The sequence below is a fragment of the Brassica napus genome, chromosome C6, assembly GCF_020379485.1.
Source record: "Brassica napus cultivar Da-Ae chromosome C6, Da-Ae, whole genome shotgun sequence".
NCBI lineage: Eukaryota > Viridiplantae > Streptophyta > Magnoliopsida > Brassicales > Brassicaceae > Brassica > Brassica napus.
In genome coordinates, this window is record NC_063449.1 from 34,301,944 (window position 1) to 34,316,601 (window position 14,658).

The window sequence follows — 14,658 nt, forward strand, 5'->3', positions numbered from 1 at the left end:
ATACATAGTATATTTTTAATATTAATGTCTATTAAATGATGCTTTCTACTCATATGTTTTTTTGATCATATGTATCTTTAATAGCAAAAACTTTAAATTACTGATAACAAAATTTTCATTGTGCGATTAATAATTTTAGTAATTTATAATTTAAAAAAAAAATTATCAATGTTAGTTCAAAACTTTAATCAAAAAAAATTATTCAAAGTAAATTTTGAAATTAAAATATTTATTTATTCAATATAGTTTATAGTTTAATTTAGAATTATATATATACATATATATTTTAAATCTTAATGATTAATTAAATTAAACTTTTATTTATATGATTTTGTAATCATTTGTATTTTGTCATAACAAAAATTTTAAACCATGGATCGCAAAATTTGAATGTGAGACTTTTAACAGTTTTAGTAATTTATAGTCATTTTTTAAAATTCAAAATATAACATATAAAGAAAAATATAAATTTTTATAATATGGTTATTGTGATTTTTTTAATTATTTTAATAGTTTAAAATTAAACAAATTTGATAGAAGATACATTATTTTTTTATCAGATCTTTATTATTCAAAATCATTAATTGTCATATACATTTTAGCCACATTAAGCAATTCCGTAATCTTTATTTAAAGAAATAATAAATGACATTAATAATGAATTTATGATTAGTTTAATAAAAAGTTTATTATATAATTAGATGGACCAACATATTTCTCTAATAGTTCTAAGAATGATGACACGCGGTTACGAAAATAAGTCGTAATGTTTCACAAATAATATATAGGGGATCACAAACCTAACCTTCTGACTGTCTCCAAAGGTTCTTATCATCTTGGCCATGGAATACGCACCATGGGAATCAGCTTTTAAGAGCATTCCTCTGGATATAACTTATAAGAAGCTCCATGCTCTTCATACCTGATTACCTGTCAAGTACCAACAAAAGAAAAAAAGACTTAAACCCGAGCAAGGAGAAGAAATTGTTTATGTGTGAGTGTGAGTCAAGATAACTATAGAACAATCCAATGAATTGCTTACTAAATCAAGACTTTGAGCGAGAGGTTTTAGGGAGCGAGAAAGGGAACTGACCTCCACCCTACATTGATTCATAGAATGTGAGAGGCGGAGAGGTTTCCAACCGGATATTCCCCGGAGGGTTTAAGAACGGAGCGGAAGTAACTTTGAAGCGGGTTGTGTTTGTCGGAATTTACTTTATCTGGGCTTCGGTTGTGAATATAAGGAAGAAAGGGACTAAAAGTCTAAAACACTACAAACCTGAAAATTGATGGACTGAAAACAAAAAAAATACAAAAGTTACGCCGTTGCCGGGGATCGAACCCGGGTCACCCGCGTGACAGGCGGGAATACTCACCACTATACTACAACGACTTGGTTGAATGTTTTATTTTTATCATCATTTGTGAATAAAGTGGGAAACACTGAACGAGACACGAACATGAAGAAATAAAGTATTGCAACAAGAGTAACACATATCATCTGAGCAATAACAATACATTTCCACAGTCTCACACTCACACCAAACCAATTGATTCCGACCTTTAATACTCAAAAGAACCACTACTTTCTCTCCAACAAAAGAAGAAAGAAACTTATTCTCCAAGCAAAATGGCTTCTTCTATTCTCTTTTCACTCTCTTAATCTCTTGATCCAGTCTTTCTACAACTGCTTCTCGCTCAAGTCCCAGGAACCACAGCTACTACACGTGCCTCCATTCTTCTTTCCTTGGCTCCGTGTGGTCCATTCGTGCAAGGCTTGTCCAGCTCCCCGCTAACCCTTGTTGTGACGGCTTAAACAAGATCTATAGCCATGAACCAACTTGTCTCTGTCTCTTGATCTACAGCTGCCAAGCTTTGCAACATTCCAGCCAATTCATCCTCTTGCTCCTCCTCCCCGGGTACATAATTTCCTCACAAAAAATAACTCTGGCTCAACAGGTTCTCAAGTCTCGCCAGGTGCAAAGAACAACTCTGTTGCGAATAAGCCACTTTCCCCCAAAGTTTTCACCATCTGCACCTAAACTAAACATAAAAGGCATAACATATCAACAAGAATTGCCACTGATCTCGTTTTACTTCATCAGCAAACCCAGTGGCTCAAGTAGCATCAAGACACACCAGCTTCATGGGGGCTAGGTTATGGTCTGAGATTCAGCTAATCATCCCAGCACTCGCAACGATCCTACCTGGATCTCTCCTCATCTGAAACTACCATCTTAATTACATTTTACTATAGATTTTTTTGCTATGTTTCTTAACGTTTACAGTTCTTGAAATGAAATCAAGAAAACAAAACAACTAAAAACACAACATTCTTATTTAATAATCGCTTTTTTTCGCTTTGATTCTGTAACATTATATGAACACAAGAAGCTCATGATCAACTTCGAATTATAGCTTTAACAAAACACTGAACTAAAACTACTCCAAACTAGGCGCGACTTCTGTCGGATTGGACTCAAACACATCTTCCGAGTTCGAACCCTCTGCTTCGTCAAGAAGGTCACGAGACTCCATCGCCTCCTTGTAAACAGGCGTCTCCTTGAAGTCCGTCGCACCTTCGTTATACGTCCCCGCCGCAATTCCACCGGAGATTAACTGTAACGACAATTTAAAACGTTACAACCGCTTTAAACGAAATTACAATCTCGAGAATTCGAGCGGTTGAAATATACCGCGAAAACGATGCCGAAAGCCCACAAGTACTGAACGAAGAAACCTAAACCATCCCACTGAGGACCTTCGAATGGATCAGGTTCAAGCCCGGGAAGATCCTTTATCGAGAACTTGGGAGCGTCTTTGGGATCGCCTCTGAAGCGTGTATTCACCGCAAACCTATCTTCGTCGTCGGCAAATTCGATCTGAGACGGTGCTGTGTCGTCGTCGTTGATGCTTTCTTCCGGCTGTTCCTTGGTTGTTGTTGTCGGGACGAGGGTTCGGCGCTTTTTGCTGTCGAACCGACCGGTTTGGGAGGAGGCTTTTTTGGAGGCGGAGACCACGTGAAGACGAGTTCTTGATGGATAAGGGAAGTTTATGAGTTTGAAGGTGGAGAAGGGATTACGGTAAGAATCGGTGAGGTCTATGGAGTGGAGCCTAGAGACTCCGCCACCGCTGCTCACGGTGAGAGTCATTTATTTTTGTTGTGTGGATGTGTGATAGAGGGAAGGGAATGTTAAGAGAATCGAAGAAGATAAGGAAACGAACAACGTCATTCTTTTTCGGGTCGAATTATACTTGACCCGACACGATCAACCCCCGTCCAGTTTGACCCACTTCTTTTAGCTATTCAAATTTTTGGATTTCAAGTTTAGTTTTCATTTGAGTTTCATATGTTGGGATTGGGTTCGATTAATGATACTTTTATAATTAAAAGTAAAATTTATAATTTTTCTAACCAAAATTATTATAGGGTTTGTTAAAGTATTTAAAATTTGGATACTTTTTGTTTCAAAATAAATATAAAACTGACTATTCAATGTAATTAATTAGGTTTATAATACTCATTCACGGGTACTAATTCAATCAAACAATTTTGAAAATTTTAAGTTTTTTCCATATCTGTTTAAAATTTTAAAAATATATGATGTTGAAATATTATTCTAAAATTTAACTCAGATAGTTTTACATCTCTAATAATATATAAATTTGGATTTTAACTTAATTTTTTAAAAAATATTAATATTATATTCAGAAATGCAAGATATGAGAATACATATATTTAACTGGCGTGTATAGGACTGTTAGAGAAAATGGCTAGTGGGTGTTACGGTTTTTTTTGGTTATAGGCTCCAATTTTCCTTTTATTATCATCTTACGACAATTAAACAGAGTACACTTCGACAAAAAAAAAAAAAAAAAACAGAGTACACTCTCATAGATTGCATCATTTCTTTTGTCCTAAGCTAACGATTTGTTCGATGAATCCATCCATATCCTTAACCGAGCTTCCACGTTCTTGGTTAACGATCGCATCCAACGCTGCTTCCCTCAGCTTCATGGCTCGTATCCTCTGCGTTTGCTTCCCGGGGACGGAATCAACAAAAACTCTAGCTAACTCCACCGGGTCAGGCACTGTGTCTGGTCCTTCACAGGCACGAACGCCCACTTTCAACTCGTCCACCACCAGAGTCGCGTCTGTATACTGGTCCGCTCGCATCGGCCACGTCAGCATCAGAACGCCGGCGACAACCGCCTCCACCACTGAGTTCCAACCGCAATGCGTTAGAAACGCTCCCACGGCTCTGTGCTGTAGGACAGCCACTTGTGGGGCCCATCCTCTGATCACCAGACCCCTCCCAGCCACACGATCTTCAAAACCATCCAGGATGTTGCCACGTGACGAATCTCTCTCCACGGGCTCCTTGACGGCCCAAACGAAATGCACGCCGCTTTTCTCAAGCGCAGAAGCGAGAGCGAGAGTCTGCTCTTCAGTCAACAGAACTTGACTTCCGAAGCACACATAAACCACGTTGTTATCCGCACGTGCGTCTAGCCACGACATCATGTGATCGACAGAAACTGATGTCCGACCACCACGATCACCCAGGGACACCGGAAGAACTGGGCCTACGGCCCATACACGATCATGGCCCATCTCTTTCTTCAGGTGTGCGAGGTAAACACTTTCCATGTCGGCGAAAGAGTTCACGACGAGTCCCCAACTCGCCGCGTTGTCTCTGAACGAGTCTCTTATGAACTCCCAAGCTTTGTCTCCATCAACATAGCTTAGGTAGATCGAAGAGATCTGAGACCAAGAGTATCTCCAAGAGTTCGGGATCTTGGTAAACTCGAGAATCTCATCATCGCCTCCGATGGTTGGCATCTCGATCCAAAGAGTGTTGAGGATGCAGCAAGTGACGGCGGCGGAAGGAGAGAACTCGACACGAGGGATCCCGAGGTGTTGAGTCCATCCTAGGAAGAAGTCAGAGACGATGGCTACAGGAGGAGAAGGGTGAGTCGTGATCCAAGAGAGAAGCGGCGCGTGGAGACCACCGAGCGCGTGGATCATGGTGGGGAAGCCGGAAGGAGGTAGGTCTTGGACGTTTTCGATGCCGGAGGGGATTGAAGGGTGAGAGGGGAAAGGGAGGGTGAGAGCTTCGATGTTGAGACCGGCGGAGAGGAGAGGAGAGAGGAAAGGAAGGTTCTTTGGAGTGACTAAGACGGTGATTTTTAAGGCGGAGCCGCCGCGGATAGCGAGACGGTGGGTGAGGTCGAAGAGGGGAATCATGTGACCTTGTGCCGGAAATGGGAAGATCAAGACATGCGTTCTTGTCGGAATGATGTTTTCTGCGTTGACTGTCATAACGATCTTTTTCTTTTTTTCTTGTCGGAATGTTGATGAAGCCAAAGAGAACACAGAGAGTGATTTAAATAGATGCGTTACCCAATGTTGCTCATACACATGGAGAAAATGCTTACGACTCTGTTTGAGAGTACCGTGTGGTCTTTCACTTAATCTAGCATCAGATGACACTGGAAATGAGCTTAATTGGGAATGAACTGATCGAAAAAAATTTTACGTAACGTCTCTTACATCAGTTACTTATTGTAGGAAAATGGGTTATAGCTTCTGATAGGTACACGTCCTGAAACATAAACGTTTGGTATATTAACTTTAACAGAACATTTGGTAAAGGTGGTTGAGTTAGGTACTAATTAGTACTTACCAATAAAAGCGTGTGTGTATTAGTAATCAAAAAAAAAAAAAAAAAAAAACTGTTTATGTTCCTTTGGTTATTTTTTCTATTTGTCAGGTACGGAAGATTTAACTTAGTTTTCCTGTAAGGCAAATTTCCACTATTTTCCATTCATCCAGCCAAGTTTCCAGACTGAAAAGACTTATTCGTAAATCAAATACCTCAAGAAGTAGAGAACAAGAAACGAATACGCACAGGAACTTCAGTATATGCACTGTTTTAAGCTTTAGTTAATGTTGGACATGAGTAGTTGCTTGACCACCAGTTGCAAGCTGTAGTTCGTCTTGGCTCTATTCATTGGTTTGTGATGCACTGAAAAACGGGAAATTTATTTACTTGGGACTAAACTGATATAACAGGAGAGAAATAAGTGATCTTATCAGTTCATCAGATGAACAGAAAAGGCAATCAGAGCAACCAAGCATTTTGACGAATTTCCAATTACCTAAATGCATAATGGTGTTTCTATATGAACTCTCCTTTGTATCAAGTTCAGACTGACCAGAAATTTCCCTGGATCATGGAGTTGTGTATCCAACTGTCCAGAATGAAAAAAAAAAGAATAAATAGAGTTCACTTCACCTTCTGCACACTTTACCAGAGGGAGGGTGTTCCCTCTCAACAGTTCAAATGGCTAGATTCCTAACTTCCAAGTTCCAACCACACACAAAATAAACCTAAATGGAAATATGTATGAACTTACTGTTTCTCTTTCAAGAATATAGAAAAACCATCACTTTCTTCTTGGCCAGAAAAAAAAAACCCATCACTTTTAGAAATTCAAAAAATTAGCACCGAACTGTAGACAACATTGTGTCGTTTTTGTGAGAGACAAGGTTTCACTTCTTAGATTTAGGTTAGGTCAAGAGAGATGAATGAGAATCGTGGGCTGAATCCCGTAAATAAACTTGAAGAATGAATATGATTTTATTGATGAGTTGAAAGATGATGAATACAAAGGAATATATCTTGTGATGATTAAAGAATACGTAATGCTTTTAATCTAGTACAAAAGTTGATATATGGAAAGAGATGGCTTGTCTTTTATCTTCTCCGTCTTTATATAGTCTAGGTTTCGTTGGCAACCCTTCAACTGTTCTCCTAGATCTTTGGCTTCAATTACGGAGCTCGCTTTAGGCTCCTCTTGACCGAGTCCCTTAAGGTGTTAGCTCACTTTCTGTCGTGACCTCTGCTATGATGTCTCCCAGGTCCAGTCGTCAGCTCGGCTTTCAGCTCCCTTTGTTATGATGGGCTTATCGCAACCCACATGCTAGCTCACGCTTATCGGTACCTCACCTGAGGGTCATATTCGGGTCCAACAGTTGCCCCCAGCTTCCGAATAAAATCCTTTGTCTCGGAAGCTAGAATCTAGCTATCGATCTTATCTTTTCGTTAAGATAATGATTAGTTCTTATCCTATTTAGATTCAGCTTACTCGATCTAACGGTCTTTATTACGTTTGGCAGAATCTATGGTTCAGATGGAGAGGGTTTGAAATGACTTTTCCGAATCTCGAGAGGTGATGGGATATAAAGCGGTGAACATTAACTGCTAGCCTTCCACTTTCTCCACGCCTCCGTTCGGTTTTCAAGGTAACTTCTCTCTCTTTATTTGTTTACATTCTTTGGAGACGATGATATACATATATATTTTCTTTGGATTTATTGCAGTTGGTTGGGGCTGTTAACAGGGCCCAGCTCAGGTTTGAGAATGCTCTGTGTGCTGCCCCCAATGCTGGTGAACTTGCTGAGGTTACCGAGATGGTTAAGGCAGCCAAAACCGATCTTGACCAAGCCCGGGTTCGAATTTCTGAACTCGAAGCCGAAGTGACGAGGCTAGGCTCGAAGGCCGATGCTCAGCAAGGAGAGATCGAGAGTCAAAAGCTCGATATCCAGGTGAAGAGCAGGAGGATCAATGATTTAGAGGCTGCTCGAAAGATAGCTGAGCATCAAGTACGTGAGCTCATTGCCTCATCCCGTGATAGCCAGAAGAACAAGGAAGCTGAAGTCAAGCTGGCTGTCAGGGAAGGGAAGAAAGAAGTCGCCGAAGCTTACGGCAAGATCCTGGTCTGTGTTAAGGAGAAGTTTGCTAGGAAGAAAGATGAGTTCGACGCTTTGGTGTACGCTCAGGAGCTCCAAGCTAATGTCGACCTCTTGAAGGATATCCTGAACAACAAGATCCAAAGCGTTGAAGAGGAGTACAACCAATTGGTGGCCTTATTACCAGAAGCGACAACTGCGTATGAGAAGGCTCAAGTCTCTGACTTCTCGGTCAGCAAGCTTCCTCTTCCCCAGATCTCGGAGAGTTCAGGTACTTTCGAGATTAACATGTTTAATCCATCCTTTTCTGGGGAGTATGGCTCTAATTTGGGTTTGATGGCTCCTGACTTAGCTCCAGTCGAGGCAGCAATAGGAGGTGACGGCAATGTGATCGATGAGGGAGTTCCTGCCGGTGCTGGTGATCCGATTCAGGAAGAGAAGGAAGATTGAGAGCTACGGCTCTTTTAACTTTATGTTTTGTGTTTTTAAGACTTCGGCCTAAGGGCTTTGTTTCGTTATGTTTCGTGACTTAGTGCCTGAGGAGGCCTTTAAACCTTAACGCTTGCTGGATTTCAATAGCCTGGGGAGGTTTTTAAACCCTTTCTTATGTTTAAATCGTGGCTATTATTTCTGTTTTAAGTTTTTGAACTTAACCTCGTTTCATTTAATTATAGTGATTGCGAATCTCAGATGAGTTGTGTGCCGTCATCGTTGAGTCGGATTAGGACCTTTAGTCTTTATTTATGATAAGCATTTAGCTTAATGGATATTCGGTCGTGATAATCTTAAAGAGGAGTTCTTGATTTTAGCTCGGGGACCTGAGTCCGATTCGTAAGGTTCTGGGACCTGGTTGTTCAGGTTCGTAGGAACCTTTATTTAGATTCATAGGGACCTGAGTTAATTCGAAGGACTTCGAGGCCTTTGAAGTTTAACGGATGGAATTGAGGAATTTCGGGATTTTCCTGATTCTTTAGGATTTTAAGACTTTTCGATTTTGATAAGGGTTTCAAGACCTTCTGGTTTTGATTAGGATTTTAGGACCTGGTTGATTGTTAAGGATTTTAGGACCTTGCTGATTGTTAAGGATTTTAAGACCTTGCTGATTGTTAAGGATTTTAAGACCTTAGTTTATGTTAAGGATTTTAAGACCTTGCTGATTGTTAAGGATTTTAAGACCTTGCTGATTGTTAAGGATTTTAAGACCTTAGTTTATGTTAAGGATTTTAAGACCTCTGGGTGTATTAAGGATTTTAAGACCTTAGGTTCAGGTTTTCAGGGACCTGAATGTATTCGAGATTGTTGAGCTTAGGTCCCGATTTAGGGGGACCTAAATTTTCTTGGAGGGTTTTAAGACCTTTGATGTTTATGAAACTGAATCAATCGTTTTATTAATATCAGATATCAGAGAATACATGATTCAGATTATTTACACAGTAACTATTTTTAGGCTAAGTGTTCTTGGTAACACCTGCCCCTTTGGCTTAGGTGAGGAGGTTGGTGAGAAGAGGTTGGGGCTGCACTCATGACGGAGCTGCCTACGTACCCAGTCAAGGGATCAAGCCAAACGTAGTTCAGGGGTTTTAGGTACCTAATGATAGTATCTTTTGAGGTTCGTGGCATTCCACGATCGGATTTCAGGTACCCCGGTTCGTACCTTCTGGAGTTTGTAAACTCCGGGTCGTACTATGTGGATAATTCGGTAGGGTCCTTCCCAGTTGGTTCCTAACTTTCCAGCTCCCGGTTCCTTTGTTCCTTCGAACACTTTCCTAAGCACTAGGTCCCCTACGGCGAACTGTCGGGGCCTTACTTTGGAATTGTAGTGTCGTGCCATTGCTTGCTGATAATTTTGAATGCGAAGCAAGGCTTGGTCTCGTCTTTCCTCGATCAAGTCGAGGCTATCCATCAGGAGCTGGTTATTAGCTGCGGGATTTGAGGTGCAGAGCTCCCGTCTGAGGCTACCTGCGGTGGTTTCTGCTGGGACGACAGCCTCCATCCCATAAGCTAAGGAGAAGGGAGTTTCCTCTGTAGCTTTTCGTGGGGTGGTTCGGCAGGCCCATAGTACTTCGGGTAGTTTTTCCGACCAAAGCTCCTTTTGGGCTCCTAGGCGTTTCTTGAGGTTTGCTAAAACTGATTTGTTGGCAGCCTCCGCCTGTCCGTTCCCTTGAGGTCGCCGAGGTGATGAGAAGGTGAGGCGGATGTTCCATTTATCGCAAAAACTTTTGAAGTCGTGGGATATGAACTGTCCTCCATTGTCGGTTACGATTTCGTATGGGACGCCATGCCTGCATACGATGTTTTTCCAAACAAATCCTTCGACCTCGAATCTGTTTATTTGTTGGAAAGCTTCAGCTTCAATCCATTTCGTGAAGTAGTCGGTTAGGACCAGGAGGTTTAGTAACTTCTTTCCTTTCCCTGAAGGTACTAATGGACCTATAATGTCCATAGACCACCTCATGAATGGGTAGGGAGCTGATATGTTAGACAGCTTTTCCGCTGGTTGGTGTATGATCGGTGCATGCCTTTGGCATTTGTCGCACGATGAGGAGTAGACCTCACAATCTGCGATAATGGTAGGCCAGAAGTAGCCTTGCCTTTTTATTCGGATGGCTAAGGCTCTGCCTCCGGAATGGTTTCCACAGGAACCGTCGTGCATTTCCTTCATGAGTTTCATAGCTACTAGGCCGTGAACGCATTTTAGGTAAGGTCCGGAGACACTTCGTTTGTGGAGGGCTGACTCGATTATACAGTATCTTGCTGCTAAAGCTTTGAGTTTTCGAGCCTCCCACTTGTTGGGTGGAATTTTTCCCTCTAGGATGTAATCCATGATCGGTATTCTCCAGTCTTCTCTTCCTACAACTTTGTTGTGAAGAGAGGAGGGAGATTCCTGTTCGGGACCTGGTGCCGTGGTGCCCCCGGAGATATTTGTTGGAGTAGGTTCTGGGTTCTGAGGAATATCTCCAATTTCCTCGTTATCCCCTGTGGTTTGTGTAGCGTTCCTAGATGCGTTTTTAAGAGCGGTGCGGCTTCTTGTTTGGATTTTATAGACAAGTGGCTCCGAGGTCTGGATGGTGCCCCCGGAGGTACTCGTAGAGTTAGGCTCTAGGGAGTCTGAACTTCGGTGAGTACCTTCACTTTTGTCGTTGTTTTCCGGGTTCTGGGTTGCTTTCCTGGAGGTGTGCTTTCTGAAGCTGCGTGTTCTAGTTTTCGGGAACCAGAATGTCGTGAAAACTTGGGTAGCTACCGTCGGGAGGCTGTTATCCTCTATTTTTTCCTTTGGTTTGCTATCCATCTCAGCCTTGGTAGCTATGTCGATACTTGGCTTCTCGATTCCTTCCACGGGTATAATTCGTTTTACGAGAGGGTCGGATGTGGAAGCTAATGCGGCGAGCGCGTCTGCTGAGGAGTTCTCCCCTCGTGGGATCCTCGTTAGCTCGAACTTGTCAAACTGCTTTGTGAGGTTTAGGACGACCTCGAGGTATGCCCCCATTCTTTCGTCCCTTGTTTCGTATTCCCCGTGAAACTGGCTAGCTACCAGCTGCGAGTCGCTGTAGGCGTTTAGCTCCCGAATTCCGAGGCTCAGGGCGAGCTTTAATCCAGCGATTAGTGCTTCGTACTCGGCCTCGTTGTTGGAAGCGTTAAATCCAAGTCTATAGGATTGTTCGATGGTTTCTCCGGCTGAGGAGGTTAGTCTTAAACCGACACCGGAGCCTTGCCTTGACGAGGCTCCGTCCACGTATAGGCTCCATTTCGGAGCCTCTGTTTCCTGGTCTAGATGTCCGGATGCTAGCTCAATAACGAAATCGGCGAGGACCTGAGCTTTTGCTGCTGCTCGGGGTCTGTACTCGATGTCGTACTCGCTGAGCTCTATAGCCCATTTTGCTAATCGTCCGGATTGGCTAGGACTATGCAGAATCGTCCGTAATGGTTGTGAGGTCATTACGATGATCGAGTGCGATTGGAAATAAGGTCGCAGCTTCCTGGCGGCTGTCACGACTGCTAGGGCTAGTTTTTCCATGGTGGGATATCTCGTCTCGGCGTCTATTAAGCTTTTGCTAGTATAATAGACAGGTCTCTGTTCGTTTTGTTCCTCTCGTACTAGCACTCCGCTGACTGCAGCTGCCGACACGGCGAGGTACAGGTACAGTGGTTCTCCTACTACAGGTTTGGATAGTATCGGAGGTTCCGAGAGGTAAGCCTTCAGCTGTCTGAAGGCTTCTTCGCACTTTTCATCCCATAAGAACTTCTTATTATTTTTCAGAAGTTTATAGAATGGAAGGCATTTATCGGTGGACCTGGAGATGAATCGATTTAGTGCTGCGATCCGTCCGGTCAATCTTTGTACCTCTCTGGTCGTTTTAGGTGATGGCATTTCTAGGAATGTCGCTATTTGTTTCGGGTTGGCTTCGATGCCTCTTTCGGTTACGAGGTAACCTAGGAATTCGCCGGAAGGTACTCCGAAGGTACACTTAGCTGGGTTTAGCTTCATGTCGTATTTGTTGAGGATTTCGAAACATTCTCTTAGATGGGAGATGTGGTCCTCCCCCTTTGAGGATTTGACTAACATGTCGTCGATGTAGACTTCCATGGTTTTTCCGAGTTGTCCAGCGAACATTTTATTTACTAACCTTTGATAGGTAGCTCCCGCGTTTTTCAAACCAAACGGCATGACCTTGTAACAATAGGTTCCTCGTTCAGTTATGAATGCGGTTTTCTCTTGATCCTCAGGATCCATCATAATCTGGTTATATCCTGAAAAGGCATCCATAAAGGACAAGAGCTGGTGTCCAGCCGTTGCTTCGACCAAACGATCGATATGAGGTAACGGGAAGCTGTCCTTAGGACAGGCTTTGTTTAAATCGGTGAAGTCTACACAGATTCTCCATTTCCCATTCTTCTTTTTTACTACCACTGGGTTAGCTAGCCAATCGGGGTATTGTACCTCTCGGATGGACCCGGCCTTTGTTAGTCGATCGACCTCGTCGTTGACAGCTTGGGCTTTTTCTAGACCTAGCTTACGACGTTTCTGTTTGATCGGTTTAAAAGTAGGGTCTACATTGAGCTTATGAGTGGTGACATTTGCATCTATGCCTTTCATGTCGCTGGTGGTCCATGCGAAAGTTTTGATATTCTGTTTTAGGAATTCGACGAGCTCCTTTTTGGTTTCGAGAGGTAGCTCGGATCCGATGCTCACCTGTTTCTCAGGGTTTGAGTCGTCGATGCTAACTTTTTCGGTGAGGTTCTTAGGGGGACCTCGGATATTTCGTTGCATTTCGCGACTCTCCTGGATCTGTAATTGCTATTGGGGGGATTCTTTTATGATTTCGAATCCTCCCAGGTAACAGATCCTTGAAATCTTTTGGCTACCGTGTATGGTAGCTATTCCGTTGGTTGTTGGAAATTTCACGCATTGGTGATAAGTTGAAGCTACTGCTTTCATCTTATGAATCCAAGGCCTTCCGAGGATTGCGTGGAAAGGGGATGGTTTGTCGACAATTATGAAGTTGGTCATTTTCATGACTCCGCCAGCTATAATTGGGAGCTTAATTGTTCCCAATGAGGTGGCTGTTTCACCTGAGAAACCTACGAGGTTGGATTTCTGGTCGACAATTTCGTAGTCGTCTATTTCCATTCCCTTTAGTGCGTTGTAGAAAATAAGATCGACGGAGCTTCCGGTGTCGATCATGAGCTTAGGTACCTCGTACCCTGCTATATTTAATGTTATGACAAGGGCATCGTCGTGAGGTCTATCGAGGTCTAATGTCTCGCTCTCCCAGAAAGAGATCTTAGTGTTAGACTCAGGCTTGGTCGGTTTGGACTGAGTGTTTGACACAGCTTTCCGTACGTGACTTTTAATAGAGTTAACGGAGTCTTGACACACACCGGACCCTCCAAGGATGTAATCGATCCTTGAGCCAGGGCTCGATTGGGGAGGTGGTTTACTCAAGAGGGCCTCGATTTGTAGGCTTTTTCCTTGTGGAAACTTTCCAAGGATCATCTCGACTCTCTTTTTGGGAGCTGGGGGTGGTGAGTCTGTTTCTTTTTCAGGTGACCTCTCGCGTTTCGGAGAGCTATCTCTGGGACCTCTCTTCTGATAAGGTTGTGGCTTTTTGAGGTCCACATCTTTTATTTCTCCGGCTGCGAATTTAGCAGCCAGTTGTCGTTGGAGGTCCCAACATTCTTCGGTTGAATGTCCCTTTCGATCGTGGTAAGAGCAATGTTTGCTCTCGTCATAACCTTTGGACCAGGGGGCTTTAGCTGTCGCGGCGACAGGTTTTTCTTCCTTGTCTTCCTCGACTACGTAAGAATGTTCTCCCTGGGTCTGATTATTTCGGGAGCTACCTCTTTTGTGAGGTCCCTTTCCATCGGAGGCTTCGCCTTTCGGGTGACTCTGGGGTTTTCTGTGGAGCTTATCTAATGCTGCCATTTCCTCCTCCAAGGTAATGTATCTAGAGGCCTTATGGAGGGCGTCATCGATGGTTGGAGGGGGATTTAGCGTTAGCTCCGAGAAGAAACCTGATTTATACCAGAGACCTCTCCTAAGAGCCTCAATGGCTACCTGATCGTTGGGATTCGAGAGTTTAGTTCTTACTGCTCTGAACTTTTCGATGTAGACTCGCAGTGAGTCTTCCAGTCCTTGTCTGATCTTCCAGAGGTCAGCCTCAGACGCTTGTTTCAGGATGTGAGTTGAATATTGCTTCATAAAGGCGTTAGCCAATTGATCGAAACTGTCTATAGAGTTCGGCTCGAGGCTGGAGAACCATTCGAGGGCTGTTCCGATCAGGTTTTCGGCAAATGTTCTGCAATATCCTGCATCACACTCTTCCTTTGTGAAGTGAGCTTTAACGATAGCTAATCGGAAGGCTCTTAAATAGGCCTTTGGGTCTGCGTTCCCATCGTATTCA

At 43.0% G+C, this 14,658-nt stretch overlaps 4 protein-coding genes and 1 non-coding gene across 6 annotated transcripts; 1 reads left to right on the forward strand and 4 right to left on the reverse strand.

Moving 5' to 3' along the window:
• Nucleotides 1-1,321: 1,321 nt before the first annotated feature.
• Nucleotides 1,322-1,393, reverse strand: TRNAD-GUC. The gene has a single exon. It is a non-coding gene; the product is annotated as a tRNA-Asp (tRNA).
• A 927-nt stretch (nucleotides 1,394-2,320) lies between these two features.
• On the reverse strand, nucleotides 2,321-3,159 carry BNAC06G23320D. Its single transcript, XM_013847273.3, has 2 exons — nucleotides 2,697-3,159; nucleotides 2,321-2,619 (listed from the first exon to the last, which is right to left on the reverse strand). Exons 1-2 carry the CDS (start codon nucleotides 3,150-3,152, stop codon nucleotides 2,443-2,445), a joined length of 633 nt encoding a protein of 210 aa, XP_013702727.1. The 5' UTR covers nucleotides 3,153-3,159; the 3' UTR covers nucleotides 2,321-2,442.
• Nucleotides 2,321-5,731, reverse strand: LOC106402610 (flavonol 3-O-glucosyltransferase UGT89B1). Its single transcript, XM_048760026.1, has 2 exons — nucleotides 2,697-5,731; nucleotides 2,321-2,619 (listed from the first exon to the last, which is right to left on the reverse strand). The coding sequence occupies exon 1, from the start codon at nucleotides 5,321-5,323 to the stop codon at nucleotides 3,905-3,907; it is 1,419 nt and encodes a 472-aa protein (XP_048615983.1). The 5' UTR covers nucleotides 5,324-5,731; the 3' UTR covers nucleotides 2,321-2,619; nucleotides 2,697-3,904.
• Nucleotides 5,732-6,255: 524 nt separating this feature from the next.
• Nucleotides 6,256-13,025, reverse strand: LOC111209432. The gene has a single exon (XM_048760027.1). It carries the CDS (start codon nucleotides 13,023-13,025, stop codon nucleotides 9,345-9,347), a length of 3,681 nt encoding a protein of 1,226 aa, XP_048615984.1. The 3' UTR covers nucleotides 6,256-9,344.
• Nucleotides 7,478-8,233, forward strand: LOC125588583. Of its 2 annotated transcripts, none has more exons than XM_048760030.1 (2): nucleotides 7,478-8,027; nucleotides 8,115-8,233. In XM_048760030.1, exons 1-2 carry the CDS (start codon nucleotides 7,478-7,480, stop codon nucleotides 8,204-8,206), a joined length of 642 nt encoding a protein of 213 aa, XP_048615987.1. In that variant the 3' UTR covers nucleotides 8,207-8,233. The 2 variants fall into 2 exon arrangements, with proteins under 2 accessions (XP_048615987.1, XP_048615986.1); XM_048760029.1 differs by having other exon boundaries at nucleotides 8,109-8,206.
• Nucleotides 13,026-14,658: the final 1,633 nt, after the last annotated feature.